This window comes from Tenrec ecaudatus, chromosome 2 (assembly GCF_050624435.1).
Source record: "Tenrec ecaudatus isolate mTenEca1 chromosome 2, mTenEca1.hap1, whole genome shotgun sequence".
Classification (NCBI taxonomy): domain Eukaryota; kingdom Metazoa; phylum Chordata; class Mammalia; order Afrosoricida; family Tenrecidae; genus Tenrec; species Tenrec ecaudatus.
The window spans coordinates 67,928,494-67,949,274 of NC_134531.1; the positions used below are offsets into that span (position 1 = coordinate 67,928,494).

The 20,781-nt window shown below is 46.1% G+C and overlaps 1 protein-coding gene across 1 annotated transcript in view; it reads left to right on the forward strand.

Annotated features, from left to right (window-relative positions):
* MAP1B (microtubule associated protein 1B) overlaps positions 1-20,781 on the forward strand; it is a 112,535-nt gene that overhangs the window by 7,919 nt on the left and 83,835 nt on the right. The window contains exon 2 of the mRNA XM_075541153.1: positions 1,660-1,761. Coding sequence (XP_075397268.1) covers positions 1,660-1,761 — 102 coding nt within the window. The remainder of the gene's footprint in view (positions 1-1,659; positions 1,762-20,781) is intronic.

Genomic DNA, 20,781 nt, shown 5'->3' on the forward strand with positions numbered 1-20,781 from the left:
TTATTCCACCTCTTCCCAGTGTCCCCCACGCCCTCTTTCCCAGCCCTCTGAACTCTCACTCAGTCAACATTTGATCTCTAATAATTCATTTTTCTAAGGTGTGCATACCTCCCTAGTGCTGGTATTTTATAATTCACCCACCAGACCTATTCATGGCTCGATGGAAAATTGAGCCATGGGGGTAAGTTCGGTTCCAGACCGGAAGGGTGACTAAAGGCGTTCCACCAATCTCTGACTGTCAGGGGAAGCCAGCCCCTAACACATCATTACAGGTCCGGTAGGCACAATTGTACAGCGATAATAAGTAAAGATCATAGTAAAGCTATAGAGAGCATGAGAGATAGAAGAGAAGTATTGAAATAAATGGAGTCAAATAACAATTCATGGCAGCATGCTCACCTCAGCCCCGCTTGGTGATCCACGTGAAGGAAGAGAGAGCTCTTTAATGCTAGCCCAGGCTTTTTATCTTCTCTGGGGACATGCAAGCCCCCTAATTACAGGTAAGGACATACGTCACAGGAAGGGGTTGTGCTATAGGTAATACAGTAATGAGAGGGGGTGGTCTAGGGACATACATGCAATAGGAAGAGGAGGGATTGGAGGTATACATGTGACAAGATGGGCAGATCCTAGATTCAAGATGGCAGCCTAGCCTTAGTCATCCGTGGGGTCTCCTACAAGGAAACAGACAACTACTATGCTTATCAGAAGGGAGTGGGCCCTATTTGTTGTGGGATGAACAGTGGTGACTGCTTGCTCTAAATGGTTGATAGCTCTCAGGGAAAATAACCCCTAACCTATTTCTGATGACCTCCAAGTGTATGGTCATTCGCAGGCAGCTGTTTGGCATATATTTGGGGGAGACACCTTGGGAGAAATCCTTCTGGATCCCACATCTGACTGTTCAATCAGCTGGCCTTTTTAATGACTTGAATTGTGCTGCACCCGATTCAGGACCTCCCAATGTGATCCTTTGTGTGAAGCAGCTGGTAATGGTCGCTGGGCACTACCTAGCTCTCCTGGTCTCAGGGTTGTGGGCACTGATGTTCACCTGGTCCATTAGTCCATTGGACTGTTACCATGGATCTTTGACCATCTTCACTGACCATCTTCACTGACCATCCTCAGCACAGAGAGAGACCAATCATTGTTGTACCTTAGATGGTGACTCTCAAGAACATCATTTAAAAAACAAAAGGCTTTAAAAACAAATGCCAGTCCCACCCCTCCCCCAATCCCTTCTCTACCCCCATTCGACATTTTCCCACGGAGTACCAGGGGGCCATGGGAAAGCTGGAGATACTCTCCGGTGGCTTCTCAAGCCGCTCAAGAACAGACCATCTTTGTGCCTTTTCTACTTCCTCCCTCAAGCGGAGCCTGTCATTTTCCTAATAACTGTTTTCTTTTGCTTTTCCAGAAAAGCTGCACTTAGATTTTACAAGGGGCAGGAGTTCAGTCCACACTGCTAGTTATCTGTCCTTTGAGGCCTGGTGGAGAGAGCCCTCCGGGCCGCCCTCCCATTTTGTGGGCTTCCCTGCTGGTCACTGAGCTCTTCTGAAGGAAGAGTTTCCACGTCCTCTCCTCAAGCCTGAGAATGGTTACAGCCATGTTTCCAAACCACTCTGGAAGCTTGTCAACTGTCTTGCTTTCCTTTCTTAGGAATCCGGTCCTGGGATACCAACCTGATTGAATGCAACTTGGACCAAGAACTGAAACTCTTTGTGTCTCGACACTCTGCACGATTCTCCCCTGAAGTTCCAGGTGAGACATTGTTCACTATTGGTCAAGGAAGAATAAGAAAGGACGAAGGAAACAGATTGAAGGAAACAGATCGCTGCTGAAGGCTTTGCCTGGGGCTGCAGAAATACTTGCTCTTATTGCTAAAGAATTTTGGTTTCGTTTGTTAATACCAACAGGGGTAGCCAGGAGCCACATTTGAAGAGAGTCAAGTCTTGTTTTCACTGTATGGGTTATCTCTTGCGTAGCTTTGAAGCAGTCTTTAAATTCTGGGGTGATTCTTCTCTCTCTCTCTCTCCCCTGTCTCACTGTACTCTGAGTTACAGGAATTGCTAGTTATTTCAATGTCGGTTTTATGTAAATGTGGTTTTGATTGTAAATTGCATGTCTTCAGAGGCCCGTGGCATCTGCTCCTTTCAAAGGAGAGTCTGCAACGTCTGTGCATTGAAAGCCCTCGCCCCTCCAGCCCCCACCTCACTGCAATCTCTCACCCTTTCCTGTGTGGGTAGTGTGTTGGATATGCCAAAGTGCTATTAAAATAGCCTTTCTTACAGAGGTGAGAAGGAAGCCTACAGAATCATGAAAGGTAAGGAGACACAAGCCTGTCATATGTTCGCATGTGAAGATGTTTCCGTTCACCAGCTCCCCCATGGGGATGATGTACTTGGGTCGTGACCGTAGGGCCCAGTAATGTATTGATGATGATTTGCACCGCCCCCCCCCCCCCCCCCGCCTTACTCTCGGAAGCACATTCCATGTTTCTCCCACTGGATCACACAGGGAGTTACGGGGCTGTCTCTAGCCCATAAAGGCTTCCAACCAGGATCTGCTTCTCATAGGTTCTGCCCTTGAGCTGCTAAGCACCACGTCACATTGTATCTCTTGAGGATCGTGTGAACGTTATGTCCAACGGGGTACAGAAAGCTCTCTTCTGCCTCTGCGTTTTTGCAGTGTGCTTGCTAAACTCATGGGCGTTGATGGAAATCCCGGATTAGCAGGTTCCATAATTCTTGACTGCGTAGTGGATGTTTCGTGAGCACCGTGCATACTGAGATTTGAGTCCACTTGTGTAGGTTGTGGTGAGTGCCAGCTGGCAGCAGCTCACTAGTACTGTGCCATCCAGACTGCTCAAGCTCCCCGCGTTGAACAGAGTTTGAAACAAATCCCCATATATATTGGCTGTCCAAAATGAGTTGTTGTTTCCCAGCATGGCCTTGAGCAAATACCTTAAGGAAAAGTTCGCAAGAACTGCTTCGTTAAGTTCAACTTGCTCCAGAGCCATGAGGAAAGCTGAGTCACTTTGCAGTGAGGGAAAAACGAAAAGGGGGCGAGTGTGAGCCAGAGCCTAACAGCATGCGACCTGCTGAAGTAAAGGTTGTGTCTTCTTTCTGCTCCTGTTGCTGTTGTGCTTTTGTGTCTTGCAAGTCCCTACAGCTTCCCCTCCGCCCCTCGGTCCTGAGCCCTCAGGCCCAGTGACTCCTTCCCTCAAAGTGTTTGCTGACAGCTAAGAAGTCTTCATCACGTTGCCCCTGCGTGCTCTGCCACACGAAGTGACCGCAAAAATGCTTCTGTGGGCTTTTAATTCTACTTTGCCTCAAGCTTTTTGAACCCCCCCTGGTATTGATGACGGAGCTTTCAAAATCATCTCACCAACAGTCAGAGAGAAACCCTTTTCCCCACTGCTGTGTTTATTTCAAAGTGACAGTATGGGCCGAGCTTCGGCCTTTAAAACTGTGGCTTGGCAAACTTGGCATTCCTCCCAAGAGTGCTGGTACGATCATGTGATCCCCATGGTGCGCATTCTCTCGCAAAGGAGAAAGCCTTTAAGAACGACTGAATGATTCACCAACAGCGGACTGATAGGATCACTGTTACTCTCCGGGACTCGAAGGGTCAATTTCCTCCAAATTGCTGCTTTAGCCTCCTGCACCCCACATTCTCTTCCCTCTTCCCCTGCTGTCACTTCCTGGAAGGATGGGTTGCCTCCCTGGTTCTAGCAGTGCTGTGTTCAGTGCTCTTTGTAGGATTGGCCTATGGACGACTAGCACCCTTACCATTCTTTCAGATACCAGAAAGCACTGATCCTCTGATGAGTCTCGGTACATTGTAGAGGACCAGGCCTCCCCTGGGAAAGAGCCATGCAGGGTTGCCCCTGTGTGAGGAGCAGACAGCCTGGCAGGACAGTGTCTAAAACTCATGTCAGATTCAGATTCACTTTCAAGTAAGTGTGCTTCAAGAGAAGAGACTTTATGTTGGAACACAGTCACTAAATTGGGGTGACTGAAGTCCCCGAAAGCTCACATAGGGCCCAGGGAAGCTCTTAGCTTTTCATAATCAAACCAGAAATGTTTTATGAGAAGACTTCTTTTTTTTTCTTCCTGAAGTCGATTTAGAGCAAATATTGGACTGCTAATTGCAAGGTCAGGGGTTCCAACCCACCAGTCCCTCTTAGGGAGAAAGATGAGGCTATCTATTCCTATGAAGATTAATAAAACCTCAACAAACTCAATGTAAAGTAGCTGTGGAATTGACTCAGTGGCCATGGGTTTTAGATTTTAAGTGGGTCCAAATCTAGGGGACTCTTCCCATCTTACAGACATTTCGCAATGCTTGCAAATATTATCTTAAAGAGAATTTGTCAAAACTGCATCTAGAGTTTGAAAAGGCTAAATTAATTTAGAGACAAGGAACAAAATGGATCCTCTTTAAAAAGTCATTTGTTCAGTTATTCTGTTAAAAAAAATGCAGTTAAAGAGAACCGACACGATGCCAGGCCCATTTGAAGAAGGGAGCCTTGGTGGGGTCCTGGATTATGCATCAAGCTACTAAACCACAAAGTTAGCGATTCAAAACCACCAGCCAGGAGAAAGATGAGGCTTTCTACTTCCTTAAGGATTTACAGTCTTGGCAGCCAACAGGGACCTGCCCTTTGTAACCTGCCCTTTAGGGTCACCCAGATTCAGAACTGACTGGATAGTAGTGGGTTTTGTTTGGAGAGGAGTGGGGCATAGTGATGAATCAAAGCAGCACAAACATTGACAGGAGGCTTGTTGTACTCTGGTGGGAGGAGGAGGCATTTCATAACCACATGTACCCCAGATACTTGGCTGTGCGTCCGTAAATGTAGCATCCTGAATTAAATCCAACCTTCCAACATGTTTGATTGCTTCAGAGCCATCATGAAATGGGCCTTGTCTTTCCTAATGCAAGTAGATTAGGATGAGGCTGCTCTTACACCTGTTTTACATTCATGTTGGTCATGATAGCATCTTATAGTTGTTTTTAAGAATCAGAGATGGTTTATCAAAGACTGGTGATAGCCTCAAGTTGTCACTAGCAGAGGTTGTCCAAGTGGCACGGCCAGATGTGTTCCCTGGTACGAACTTGCTCCCATTCATGAGCTTTTAAATGCGGTTTGGAGATTTCGTTTAGCTCTTTCTCCAAGCTTGCTGGCCCCATTCATGGTTATTCTAAAAGGCTTAGTCATTGTGCACAAATACTCTTTGAGCAAGCACATGTAAGATGAGTGTTTCATGTGTACAAGGTGGGGGTGGGGAGCAACATGAATGGTAAGACTGTGGGCCCGCCCTTTGGTTCCCGAGAATGTGAGCCCTGGAATCTCTAAGCCTTGTCTACCTCCAGCACACTCTAGTTCATTGGAAGTGAAGACATCTGGGGCCATCTTCCTTCCTGTCTTGAACCTGATGCCTACAGCTTGTCTTGCAAACAGATTCTTCACCACATGTCTCTGTTTGTAGCTGATTACCCTAGGCCAGTGGTTCTCAACCTGTGGGTTGCAACCCCCTTTGGGGTCAAACAACCCTTTCACAGGGGCCGCCTGATTCCTAACAGTAGCAGAATGACAGTTATGAAGCAGCAAGGGAAATAATTTTATGGTTGGGGAATCACTACAACATGAGGAATTGTATTAAAGGGTCGCGATATTAGGAAGGTTGAGAACCACTGCCCTCGGCAGGCGTCCTGTGGAAAGTCCTTTCTGGCTGAAGCAAGGTTCAAATGAACCCAGTTGTCCTGAGAGAAAAGGCTAACCTTTCCTTTGCTCCAACACTCCTCCCTCTTTCCTTATGTAAAAACGTATCTATGAAATACTTTCACATTAGAGCATTAGTTTAACAATTTAACAACCAAGAGAAACAGTCCAATCATAACATGGGCAAAGGACTTAAATGGACATTTCACCACACCAAGGAAGCCCACCAAGCATAGAAAAAGATGCTCAGTATCATTAGCCGAGCTCATCAGAACCACAACAATACACCCTTTCACTCCCACTAGAATGGATAAGATTTTAAACAACAACAACCACAGCAAACAAACCAAAAGTAAGAGATCTTGATGAGGGGAAATGGAAACCTTCGTCCATTGCTGATGAGAATGCAACCTGGTGCAGCCAAGGTGGAAGACAGTGGGGAGGGAGGGTCCCAGAAAACTCAAATGAGAGCTACTCTGCGAGCTGGCCACTCCCCTACCAGGTCACTGCCCCACAGACTTGAAAGCTGAGACTCGAGAAGTGTGCTCAACAGTTTCTTGTAGCACTATTCACATTAGCCAGAGATGAAGACAACTCAAATGCCCATCAACAGATGAAGAGGTAAATGACACGTGGTCCGTGGACACAATGGAACACTACGAACCAGTAGGAGAAATGATGGATCATGCCTGGATACATTATCAAAAAAGAAATATGCCAACCACAAAAAGACAAACATTGTATGACCTCACTTATATAAAAAGACCACACACACACACACAAAAGTTTATCAGTGGTTACCAGGACAGGAAGAAGAGGGACAACGGATGGTTAATGGTGATGAGAAAACTGCACTGATTAAAAGTAGGGTTGCACAGCTGGGTATTATAATTGATGTGAATGAGTTGTAAACCTGTACACAAAAAGTTTAAATGGCCAACATTGTGTGATATATTTACAACAACTGCTGCTGAGAGAGAGAGAGAGAGAGAGAGAGAGAGAGAGAGAGAGAGAGAGAGAGAGAGAGAAGAGAAGAGAAGAGAAGAGAAGAGAAGAGAAGAGAAGAGAAGAGAGAGATAAGCTGCTGAAGCTACTTATATACAAGCAGACACCTTGTGGGATTTGATTCCTTGGTTTGGAGGGTAGGATCATGGCTTCAAGGGATATCACAGTTAATTGGCTTCCGTTCTACCTCCTCATTCTTGGGTGGTGCCTGGGGTCTTGATAGCTTGCTACAAGCTGCCATCCACTCAGGAATAGGAGAAAGGCATGGAATGAGTGGCCAGTTGTCTCCATGAACAGCTTCCTCCTTCTCCATGAAACCAACAGACCCAGAGAGTGCCCAGCTACCATATGGACATGTGGATGAGAAAGCCCACAGCACCCGAGAAAAGGGGAGAAGCTATAGAACAGAATGCCAGTTCCCCTTGGCCTCCAGACTCTAGAACCAGGGAGGCTGAAGGAGGCCCTGAAACGATTGCTCTGAGATGATCTTTAAACCTGAAGCCAACAATACCCCCTTAAGTTATCTTTAAAATCACACAATTATGTTTAACTAATAAAAGAGGTCTCCCTTGAGCCTGGTGGCCATTTAAGAGGTATCTCTATGGAATCAAACTGGCAACAACAACGGGAAAGATGAGAGGGGAGCCTGTCCGCGGGCAGTGAGTTGGCGTTGATGAGGCAGAGACCCCGTGGAAAGGAAGCTGAGGACGATCACTCAGTTTGAAGTGTGCAACCAGCAAAGCGAGATTCTGTGCTGAGAAACCGTTCGCCTGATGTGTGTTTTGCTGTGGTCTGTCTGCACAGCAAAATAAATACAGTCTAGAACAAAGTAGACCAATACCTCATCTTTCACTTTCTTACATTTGTGAATTCAAGCACAATAATAGAATCTTTATTTTATGTGTGTAAGTTTGGTTTTTTAATCGTGTATCTTTTTTAACTTTAATCTTCAAGTTATTGTTTGCACCCTCATGAAGCGTATCTTAATCACTTTAATAATTCTCACTAAAGTGGGTTTGTTTAGAATTTTTCACTCACCAAAACTTTTTGTCTTCTTTCCCTAATTTAACTTGGATCCACCTACATATAAAAACAGAGAGCAGCTGTGGAAGTTAGGGTAGTACCCTGTGATTATTGATAGTTTACATCACTTAAAAACAAAATTTATGCCTCAGACATGGGGCATCAGACAGAAAATGGATCTGTTTTTTTCTCCCTCATCATTGTGTCATTTCTGTCTGCTTATTTAAATATATATACATACGTAGTTATTGATTGATAACAAACTCCTTACCACCAGCAGAGCATAATAGTCGAGAGCGTAGACTCTATCTAGAAACAAACTACCTCCCTTGTCATCCTAGTTCTGCCCTTTATTTGCTGTATGGTCATAGGCAAGTTACTCACCCGCTCTTTGCATCAACATCTCCTTTGTAAAGAAGGGGTGACCAGAATGGGGGGGCTGGTCCTCTACAGAGTACTCATAGGTTAGATAGGGAAGGTTACAGAAGTTCCATAGGGGTCAAATGAATCCATAGATGTGAAGAACGTAGGACATGAAACACAGTAGATGTAAGCTGGTACTCATGAATAGTCTCTTCCAGTGGAGGGTTCATTTGACAGTTATGCTTACCTGGGGCTGCAACGGTTCTCAACCTTCCTCATGCTGGAACCCTTTAATATAGTTCCTCATGTTATGCTGACCCCCAATCATACATTATTATAGTTTGCTACTTCATAACTGTCATTTTGTTACTGTTACGAATCAGGCGACCCCTGTGAGAGGGTCCTTCAATCCCCAAGGGGGTCGCGACCCACAGGTTGAGAACTGTTGGGTGAGAGGCTGGTTGGCTTACTTCTTGTATTCATTTTTAATTCATACTCAAAATGTGCCTCAGTGAAAACAGATGCCTGCAGCCAGGCCAGAGCTGCCGGGTTTTGTGCTGGGGCAGAAGCAGCCCCATGTCTCAGCTTAGGGAGGTACTTTGGGCCCCAGAGCAGAAGTGAGGCGAGGGGTCAGGTTTCGGACAGACCCTTTTCAAAGCAGCCTTGTCAGGTCCCAGGAGGACTCTAACCCTTAGTGAGGGTTTACCTGCCGGGTTTCTCGCCTTGATAATCCTTCCATGCGTACCGTCATCCAATCCATTACACCGCTCGTCCTTCATCTACTCTCTCCAAGGAGCAAGTGACTGTGGGCGTTGCCACTCCTAAGACACTGGGAATTCTTACAGCTTCTTTGTCAGCTGAATAAATAGCGAGACCTTAGCACACATGCTTTGCTCGCTTGATAACTCTTAGATCACATTAACCCAAACCTTCAGGCCTCGTGATGAGGTTTTTGTCCTGTGCACAGAGGTCGTCTTGCATACAAGCCCCTTCGTGTCCCCCACCTGCCACCCCAGACGACCCACAAGCCAGCGCGGAGCACGCTGAGAGAGTGCCCCCAGAGACTGGCTTTTGGTGGAGAATTTCAGCTCAGCTTTTTGAATGTGAGTCACGAGAGCCCCCTCCTCTCTTTGGCATCAGTGGAAGCAAGGTTTGACAAGTGATCTTCGCCCGGGGGACAGTCAGAAAATTTCGAGGTTTGTTTGTTTGCTGGTTGGTTGGTTTTTGAGGCTCCTAGTAAAATGCCTTACGAAGTATTTCTCCTCTAGACCTGTAACGTCTAGTCTGTCGTTGTGTGGGATTATAGCTTAATCGTATGAATGCACCAATTGCGCCTGGACAGGGAGCCGCTCCACCGCGCAGCCCACAAGCACGCAGGCCCGCGGCATTCAGGAGGCGGCCTGGGCCCGTGGGAACTGCGGTTCCGTGGGCGGCAGAGGCTCCCCGGGGCGGTTTCTCCCACGCGTGCACGCGCGCAGGCGCTGGCCCCTGGCCCGCGCGGCCCTTGGGGGACGCAATCCTGGCATCGCGGAAAATCGCTGCGTTTTTCTAGATCAAGTAGCCAGACCCCTGTGGGACATCCCTGGAAGTCCGTGCTGGCCGTCTGGGATGGAGACTCCCTATTCTAATGCAAATCCCTGGCCTTCTCCACTCCACCCCTGCCCCTGCCCCTCCCAGCCCCGCCCCCACGCCACCCCCATTCCGGGCTGTCCCCAGGCGCGCCCTGGCGGGATCCGCCCCTGCCTTGGAAACTGGGCCATCCTTGGCGGAGGAGGAAGACCAGCGTAGTCGGGGCACCACCCAGGGCAGGGTGCCTGCGAGGTTTGCACGTTGCTCAGCTGTAAATTGGAGGGGTTCTTTGTACCCCGATCCTGAAACCACCCTGTGATTGTGTGTGTGTGTGCGTGCGCGCGCGTGTCCAAGAACAAAGGAATGCAATGGTGTGTCATTGTCATGGTCGTGGCTCTCCTTCCTCAAAGGTCCCTCAGACCACCCAAGAGATACCTATTCATCTCACTTTTCTTTTCTAGAGTAAAAAGGTTCTTTTTCTCCGCTGACAGTAATGGCCCTCAAGCAGTCCCGAATGGGCACTGTGGACCCAGCGGGCACGGGGACGTCCAGGCAGGAAGGGAACAGGCTGCCGGAACCCACCAGGAGCCATTTTGGGGCACGTCCATCAGCCCTCCATTAAACCTGACTCTGCATTTCTGAGCGGCTGCAAGTAGCGGGGCCAGGCTGCGCCTTTGTCTCCACTGCCAAGGGCGAAAGAGGGCCCAGGGTAATGTTTTTGGTTTTTTGCTTTGGGAAAGAAAGCACACCGCACTGCAAACTGCCAAGTAACTACATTCCCTTTGCTTCTTACTGCCTGCGCCTGGCCAGGTCCGCCCTGGGGCAGTTTATTCTGCATCTCTGGAAGGATTCTGGAAATAAGAGGGATATGGAGCAGGAGAAGAAAGAATGCATCTACTAATGGTCTTATTAAATGTTTTGAGTAATATATTTTAACGCTTACTGATAGGCAAGGAAAGGTAAATGAATATATGGAAGATTAAGATATTCTCATTGTATATAATTTAGTGGGAGAAATAAGTCTTTGAAAGACTATACTATATACGAATAAATAAATAATGTTTTCCTGCTTTCCAATGTCGTGGTGTGTGTGCGTGTGTGTGTGTGTGTGTGTGTGTGTGTGTGTGTGTGTGGCAAGTGGGGCAGGGGGAGGAGACAGAGAGATGTTTACTCAAATTCCTGAAGAAGACTAGGGTGAGACTAGAGTTCATAAGGAACATTGCATTTTGGGTGTCCAACCGGTTGTTAGTCACAATGACAAAGGTTACCCAGGTGCCAGCACCCCCACTCGCAGCAGCAAACCAGGCCTAATTAAATGCTGCCCTGGCAACGATCTAGCATCCTAAAGCATCATGCTCCCCGCTTTTGTGTTCCCTGCAGTCGTCTAAGGGGGTGAAGTCAGCTTTCCTTGGTTCCAGACAAATGTGAGAAAGAAGGGCCCCTGGGAAGGAACATTTCACAATGGGCCGCAGGGGCTGGAGAAACGAACAGGAGTATAAGAGGCAAGAGAATGTTATTTTAAGAGACCATTCCAAACTCACGTTGAAGGCTTGGCTGGAGCTAGGACTGGGGAGCCGAATGCAAGCAGAAGAGAAAACCGGCATGATTTAAAAATAAAATCCTCTGATTAAACATGAACACAAGTCCTGGTTCATTCTCTCTCCCTCCCCAGAGTGGGGGCAGCATCTACGGAAAGGCGGAGGGAAAGTAGCTGTTTACTGGCTGCAGCTCCTGGGAGCAGTCAGCACAGCCTTGGTGGCCTGTGGCATTCCTGAGGGGTTTAGACAAACTGAGAAGACCCTGCGGGGGTCTTTGTGTTTAGAGAAGAGTCTCCTAGCCCTGCGCTCAACTCTTAGACTGACCCCTTTCTTTTTCCATGAAACATGTTTTCACTGGAGACTATGAATAAAGGACCCACTGTTGAGCATTTTGGACCAAATTCATGAATTCCTTGTTTGCACCTCACACGGATGGTCCAAGAGGGAGAGTGCATTCCAGAACACCTTGCCCCAAGGAATACTCATTATAGATGTTGCTTTTGGGTTCCTGAAATGCCAGTCAATGGAAAGGTCACATTTGCTCGCGTGATAATGAGAAAATAAGAGTCATAAAATCTGTAGCCCAGGCAATCCCCTGTCTCTCAGATCCTGGGCCATTTTGAGTGGTTGTCTTCTGTCCTTTCCAATGGTCCCATTTTTGAATGACCATTGGAAACAGGTAGGAAAGTGTCTTGATGAAATTCTTCCCTCTCTTTGATGGAAACGAGACGGTGTAGCCAAAACTATCTTTTATTTAGACTCGCAGGCAGTCTCACAGTTCAAATAACAAGATGGTTTTGGTCTGGCAATCCAACAGAAAGTGGGGCGGTGTTCCCAGTTCCCAGGGCCTTATACAATTCCAGTGCTCCCTAGGTACTTGACTTAGAGTCAGTGTAATTTGGGCAGCTTTGTGCGTGTGATGTGTGTGATGCGTGTGATGTGTGTGTGTGTGTGTGTGTGTGTGTGTGTGTGTGTGTTGCAGAGAGTAAGCTTCAGCAGGAAACAAAGGGAGGAATACCGGATCATAGTCTAATCTATTGGAAATGAGGTGATCCTTTCACAGTACAAGGTACATAGTTTTTGAAGGTAACCTCTTACCTGCCAGGCGGTCATTAAGCATGTATGCAGTAGTTCCTCTGGAGTAAGTCTGGCCTGAAAGTTGTTTACAACTGAGTTGTGGAAATAAGATAACGCACAGAACAAGTAATGGGTGCCAGGCATGGTTTTTTCCCCCAATTAATTTCATGTCTCTCCATAAATTCTAAAATAGCATTTTAAAACAGCAAATGCAGCTAAAGTATACATAATGGATGTAATATAGGAATATATTCATATTGTACGTAGACTTTGAGGCATAAGTATAGCATATCCGAATACACTGAGCTTACTTTGTGATCAAAGGATTCCAATTCAAGCTTAAAGGTGTTCACTGGTTTGGATTTACACTTCAAGCTCACCCTTCCATGCAATTATGAAAAGATAGTTTGAGAGCTTAGACCCTGCAGCGGCGCTCAACCTCTTTGGGGGTGGAATGACCCTTTCACAGATGTCACCCGATACATAACAGTAGCAACATTACAGTGATGAAGTAGCAATAAAAATAATTTTATGGTTGGGGGTCACCACAACACGAGGAACTGTATGAAAGGGTCGAGGCATTAGGCAGGTTGAGAACCCCTGGCTTAGGGATTCCCCTCTTGTGGAAGCACAGGAGAACCAAGCTGCAGAACTTTGTTATAGACCGGGGGTTGGCAAACATTTGAGCCACTCTGGTCCTTCACAACAAGTTATAAAGTATTTGAGAGTCATACATATATTTTTACAAATGAAACCACCATTATCTGAATAATAGCCTTCAAAATTTTCAGTTTTACTTGGCAGCCACATGTACACACCCAAAGAGCCGCAGCATATGGCCTCGGAGCCGCAGTTGGCCAACCCTTGTTCAAGACCATGCAGAGCCCATGTAGAGCCTCCATTTCAAGATCACTCTCCTCCGAGTGCTGGGAAGTTGGCCAATGGCAGACTCCAGAGACACGAGGGAGAGCTTGTAAGTGTATACAAAAAAGGTTTTATGGGAGTAAATCCAAAGTAATTGGTTCACTTCCTAGGGGCTAGATAGAAGCCCCATAAATCACCAAACTCATTTCCATTGAATCCATCCTGACTTATGGAAACCTGATAGGACAGAGGGGATCTGCTGTCAGGCTTTGAAGGATGGACACGAGGCTGCAGGCAGGCTCGTCTTTCTGCTGAAGAGCCCCTGGTGCACTTGAACTTCACCTTTTCGGTCTCCTCCGGATGCCCCAGCACCCCCAGGGCTCCTGAGATGCTCCGGGGAGCACCTTTCTCGGCTCTCCCCATAACAGGGCCGCTTGGAAGGCTGACTGCCAAGACTTTGGAGAGCCCTGGGAGCCGTGTCTAATGGTTCACGCAAAGCGCTTGTTGCTTGGGTGGCACTAGAGAGGTTGCTATGCGCCGAGGTTCTTCTTCTGTAAATTAAAGCGATTAAACCAAATAATGATTTTTCCCAGACCCAAAACGTAACCTACCCCACCAGACCAAATATCGCATCAAGCCCACAGTTAGGGCAGCAGCTGGTTTTCAGGCGCACAGTTCAAAGCCATGGCAGCTGGATGCTGAGATGCGCCGCCTCTGTAATGGCTCCATGCACCACACAGACTAGTTTCCGATCCGCTGACCCCATCAAGGTGAGCCGCCTCCTTGGATTTCTTTGGGCTAGTGAGAATAGGCACGAATGTGGCGCTTTCTTCAAAGGAAATGGCGGAAGCAAACTTTTTGAAGAGCAGGGATACCTGTATTCTGAGTTTTTCTGCAAACGATCCCTTCTGCGAAGCGTTCGTTGATGCGCCTCAGAAGAGAATTCCACGCTGATGAAAGTTTGGGAACGATGCCATGTGAGATCCTTGAGGAGCCATCCTGTATGTTCGTGAATACGAAGAGGAAAAAAGATGATTCAACTTAGTGCAGCCATATGCGGCAGTAACTTGTGCGGCCAACTGCCCCCCACCCCTCGGACCCATGAATCTGATTTCTGGAGAAAACAAGGCTGGGGTATGATTAACTCCATGACACCTTCCGTTTTCACATTCCATAATTCCATGACGTTTTACGAAATTGCCTTTCTACTGAAATCTAGGAAGGACGAGGCCTTCTTTTATAGGTTCAGCTTGTTAACCAAACCAAGCTCATTGCCATCCGGTCGATTGTGACTCACAGGGACCCTGCAGGACAGGGTAGGACTGCTCCTGTGGGTTGCCAAGGCTGTAAACAATCTGTGCAAGTACAAAGTCAAGTCTTTGTCCCTCAGCTTGTGAAAGCACATTTTAATTCAGGTTTTAAAGCATCAGGGGAAAATTCACTTCAGAAATCGTGCCTTCTCTCATCAGCCAGTGTGATGAACTTGAGGGGCAAATGTGCAACCTGGGACTGGCCCAGCTCCATGTCATTCCGACTGATTTCCCAGTCTGGGAATTCTTGGTTCTTGACTTCTTCCATGTCTTCTTCACCTTGCAGACAGACCAAACCCGACCGACCGTAATTGTGTTTGCACAATGCCAAACACCTGGATGGAGAGTGCTTAAAAAAATCAAACCCTTGGGTGTTTCCCTACACAGTGCCAAACAGGACCGAGAGACATCACTCTACCATTCAAATGAGAATTTCCACACGCATGTCGGGGGTGCCTTTGAGCCTTGGGTTCCCTGCTTATTCATGGATCATCTAAGAGGCTGAAGAGGAACCTCATGAGCTGTCGGTTGTGTGTTAAAAATGCCAGGCCCTTCATTTATTATGGATAGTTGAAAAGGGCCTGCATTTTAATAAGCATGATCAGCTCTGCGTATCTTGTCATGTGAAGCATCAATTAACCCAAGGTAATGTAACAAGTCAGCACATGCAGATTTGAATGCCCTTGGGTAGCAATGCTCAGATCAAGTTACTCCCGACAGCTCACCACCTGCATGCAGGTGGTCATTATCAGAAAGTCCTCATTAGCAGCTAAAGTGATTTTTATGGTAATGGGTTTTATGAGTGACTACTGGTATCTAATATCTTTTTAATTTTTTTTATATAAGCACATATATTGTATTATAATTTTTAAACAATTTATTGGGGCTCATACAATTCTTATCACAGTTCATACATATACATACATCAATTGTGTAAAGCACATCTGTACAGTCTTTGCCCCAATCATTTTTTTCTCCTCTTTTCTTTTTTTACATTTTATTAGCGACTCATACAACTCTTATCACAATCCATACATATACATACATCAATTGTATAAAGCACATCCATACATTCCCTGCCCCATTCTCAAAGCATTTGCTCTCCACTTAAGCCTCTTTTTTATTTTTTGAAACAATTTTTTAAACATTTTATTAGGGACTCATACAACTCTTATCACAATCCATACATATACATACATCAATTGTGTAAAGCACATCTGTACATTCTTTGCCCTCATCATTTTCAAAGTATTTGCTCTCCATTTAAGCCCTTTGCATCAAGTCCTCTTTTGTCCCCTCCCTCCCCCTTTCCCCCTCCATCATGAGCCCTTGATAATTTATAAATTATTATTTGGTATCTAATATCTTTAAGGTTAGCAATTCCAGTTTGTCCCCTCTCTAGTCTTGTCATATTTACAGAAATGTGTAATTTGCTCATTAAAATCCTAATGTAAAACTATGTTGACCTCACAAAAGTTTTACAACTCAAATGCATGAATTTATACTTGGGGGGGCTTCAAAAAATTTGGGGGTGGGTGAGGGAATCCATGCTCTTTTCCTTCTATTTTGCCAACAACGTTTTTGGGTCTCCTTTGTGCACAAGAACAATCGTGACACTAGAACCCTGTGAGTGGGAAGTGTGGTCGAATTAATCAGACACCCTCGCTAGCGGAACAGTCGGTAATTCCTCACGGGACGATCACTTTTCCAAGTTTTAGAATCTGCTAATACAGCCATTTCTTTTATATGAACACCTCAAATTTCCCAAGACTTAAATATACATTTCTAAACCAAATTTCTACATCAGCATAAACTATACTTGAGCTATCCATAGAAAACATACTTTTAAAATGTCATTTTCTCTCCTCCCAAATAGAGAGATGCTTTCAAAGGGAGGTAGTTGTTTTTGTTTGTTTGTTTTGTTTTTATAAAAGAGACCAGCGCAGTCCTTGGGCAGATATTGCCATTTGACTGCTGGACCCACGTTGGCCTCTAACTTCGAGCCCCGGAGTCAGCAATCTCGCGAGTCTTCCCCCCCCCCCCCCCCCCGGTGATTCCAAAGGACAGTTTTTTCCCTGTGCCTCAGGCTCCTCATTACGAACATTAGCGGCAATTACGCTGTAAACATGAGGGTGTGCTGATTAACAAGAGTCTACAAACAAGTCTTATTAATGAAACATTAGGGAGCAAGTCATTTATATTGAGGTTGCCAAATGGATGCTTCAGTATTAATATGATTGTGTCTCTATGTAGCCCATTACCGATGAGTCAATTCTGACGCAGAGATCTTACGGGGCAGACGGAGTGGCACTGCCCCCAGGGTTTCCCAGGCTCTACAGCTCACAGAAGCCCTTACAGAAGCAGGTGGTCACATCTCTTTCCTGTGACATGAATGGGGGTGAACCATCATCCTTCCATTAACAGCTGAATGCTCAACCATTGAGCCCCCAGGGGTCCCCATTTCTGGACACTCATGCCATCTAGTCGATGCCAACTCACAGTGACCCTCTGAGACAGGGTAGACCTGCCCCTGTGCATTTCTGAGACTGTAATGTCTTATGGCAGTCAAAGGCTCCGCCTTTCTCCTGTGGAGCGGCTGGTAGTTTCAAACTGCTGACCTTGCAAGTCAGCAGCCTAATGCTTAACCACTACTCTACCAAGACTCCCTCTATTTCATGTATAGAAAAGCATATCTTTTCATGTTCCATGCAGCTTCTGCAAAGAGTCATTCATCTAGATATGTAAGATAGCCCAGACGTTCTTTGGAGGATAAAGGGATGTGTGTTCAGTTTGAGCCCATTGTGGCTAGGTGCCATTGAGTTGGTTCTGCCCCATAGCGACTGTATACACAACTGTGTACACAACTGGATGAGGCACCACCGGGCCCTTTGCCGTCCTCACAATTGTCCTTATGTTGGAGTCCATTGTTGCAGCCACTGTGTCCATCCATTTCATTGAGGGCCTTCCTTTAGGACACTGCCCTCTACCAAGCATGGTGTCCTTCTCCAGGGACTGGTCTCTCCAAAGCACGTGAGAGGAAATCTCGCCATCCTTGCCTCTCCAGAGCACTCCGGCTCTACTTCTCCCTCGACATAGTTGTTTGTTCTTTTGGCAGTCCGTGGGACCTCTTCTTCATACAATGTCACCCATTCCCTCCTCCTCTCCTTCCCCCCCCCCCCCCGGCACTCTTCCCTCCCCCTATCACAGCCGTCTGTCTGTTCGACAAAGAGAGCTGCTTTGGGTTATTTTAAAACATCTAGCATGAGTTCAGTGTCTACTCTTTAAAGAAACATTATGCTCTATATTAGTTATACATATTATTGTACCGTCTTATTTTTCTTTTATTAGATTATACATAGAACAGAGACCATTTGGAGCCTTTGGAATAACAGTCTTGCATATAAATATAAATGAAACCACTTGGCAAATCGACTCACTCCAGGGGTAGGCTAGAAATACGATTCCATCATCGCATAGACATTTCTATTACTGGAATCTTTTAGGCAGCAAATGGATTTTCTTTTTTAAAAAAAGAAAAGCAGACTCATCCAAATTTTGAAGCTAGTTACTAAAAAAATCTTTAACTTTTCCAATGAAAAGAAGAAACAGCCAATTAAACAAACTCCTACCTTGCATGAGAAATGTGGGGGTAGATTTCTCTTTTTAAAAAATCATTCGGAATTCTAAGTTTCAGAAATGGCTTCCTCCCAATTGCAACTGAATGATAAGCAGTAAAGGAATGCAGTTAGCTCTTCACCACAGAGATAAGGAAGACGCCCATGAGTGCTCCCGGATGAAGAGCTTGTCGGCCGGTGCCGGGCACACAGTGCTGCTCAGAACGGCACGACAATGACTGATGAGGCATCACAGGTTTGAGAAACTATAATTGGCTCCTGGACTTAACTAAGCTAAGACATCTGAATGTCTGCAGTGAGCATTTACACGACCAGTCATCTCTTTACTGCAGATGCCTGTTCAGCTTTGAGGTGGGGCAAAGGATTTACATGGAGACTCTCAGCGCCTTTCAAAAAGCTGGTCATCCTTCCTCTGGCTTAGAGCTAGTCTCTTGGGAAGCAATAGAGAGAGCCCTGATCAATGGTGTGTGTGTGTGTGTGTGTGTGTGTGTGTGTGTGTGTGTGTGTGTGTGTGTGTGTGTTGGGGTGGGGGTGTTGAACATCTGCTCTTTTTTTTTTAACTGTTAAATGCTCAACTCTACTCCCTGTCATCAAGTAGACTGACTCATAGCGACCCTAGAGGACAAGACGGGACTGCCCTGTAGATTTCCGATTGTAACTCTGTATGGGAATAGAAAGCCTTATCTTTCTCCTGTGGAGAGGCTGGTGGTTTTGAACTTCTGGCCTTATGGTTAGCAGTCCAGTGTGTAACCACTGTACCACAAGGGCTCCTAAATAGATTTATGTTGTTTATGCTATTACGTAGCATCTATGAACTTCAGTTTTCATATTTCTAAGGTTTCTTTTATGTCCAGTACTTCGTAATATATCAACCAACAAATACAGATGTTACCGAAAAGAGTCAAGTTTCTTTAAAAAAAAAAACCAGTTTACATGCAAAGTGGGTAAACATAGCTAATGTGTAAAGCCAAGATAAATTGTTGGTGTAACGTTCTTTGGAATTCATAGGGCACAATCACTCACTTGTGTGAATAGTGAATAAAAGCATTCCATGAAAAATATAATGTTTGTCTCATGGGATCTGGTACTGTGTCTAATACTGAGGTTGACAATGACAAGCCAAAAAAGGGGGGGGATCCCCATTATTGAACTCTTTGGTCAAGGTGAAGAGACAGATATTAATCAGCTAGTCACAGAAATATATATGTATTAACAAACTGTGCTAAGTACCACAAGGGGAAAGTACATAAAAGAGAAAAACAGCTGAGAGAACTTTTGACCTGAGATCTGTGAAGATCCTCGGCACTGAATGTTAAGCCTCCCTTGTAATGCAGTGGGGCCCTGGGGGTACAGTGGGTTCTAAGATGGGCTGCTAATCACAAGGTCAGTAGTTCACAACCACCAGCCTGTCCATGGGAGAAAGATGAGGCTTCTAGAGAATTACAGGCGCAGAAACCCACAGGGCCAGTTCCACCTATAGAGTCAGTGTGACCTATAGAGTCAGTGTGAGTCAGGATAGCCCCATGAGCGTTTTGTGTGGCTTTGTTCTGTTTGTTTGCTGTGGAGAGTGGGTTTTACTTGAAAGGATCACCAGTCATCTGCAGCACAACTCTCAGTAGCATCTCCAATCTTGGCTCATTTCCCGAATCTGTCTGAGATGGAAAGATGTTACAAAGAAATGGTGTGTATTTCTCATTATGTTTCCCCCCCTGAAATGCTTGGCATCTTTTTAGCCTGCAGGTGCTAGGCTTTTGTCAGCCAAGAAAAAAAACAAGTTGTATCCTTTTTCATTTTTTCCCCATGATCGTTATTCGGATTTTCGCCATAAGAAAATATATATACTTTTAGAGTAGCACTTGGTGTTCTCTCACATCCGCTGTCTTGCCATTTGCTCTTGGCTCTTTCTTGATGTGTCTGGGGAGAGCATCTCCCATTTGTCTTGTTTATCCCGGAATCAGCATTCTGCGGCAGCATCTCTGCTGTTCACTGTCTCTGGGGGGAGTGACAGTCTCCTATTGTGCTCTGTAGTCCCTGGCATTACTCTGTGGACCCAACTGGCTTCTTGTTGGATCTCTGCCTGCAATTCAGCCCACCCTGTCTTTATTGCTCTCTGTTGGTACATTGGAGACCGTGTCTGACATCTTTTCTGAAGACACCAAATCCCATCTTCTAACATTTATTGTGTTCCTTACAGAAAGTCAATTTTCGAGAGGTCCCCACCATCAGCTTCAAGATAATGATATCTTTTCCTCACCACAGAATCTTTTCAAAGGTCACACTGTGAGTTCTGTTTTATTCCTTCTTGGACAGAGAAAGATCTGTCCAGACTGGGCATTTGCCCACACACAGGGTCATAGAAGACACTCCTTCGTGGTTCTCACTATCCACTCGGAGACGGACAGTTTGACGCTCTCATAACTACAACCTGGAAGGCAGATTCAGGGGCATATCCCCGCCCCCCACCTCACTCCCACCCCACCTCCCGCTGTGCCATGACCCCCCCCCAGGCATGCATCTAGTATGGAGTGGTGGCCCGGGAAGGTTTGCCTTCACTCTCAGGCTCTCTGCTTCCGATGGAAACTTCGATGGGCCCTACAGTCCGTGCTGGAGGAGGGGATGGGGAGTGGGGGAGAAAGATCAGCTGCCCTGTAGTACAGGGTTGAAGCCTC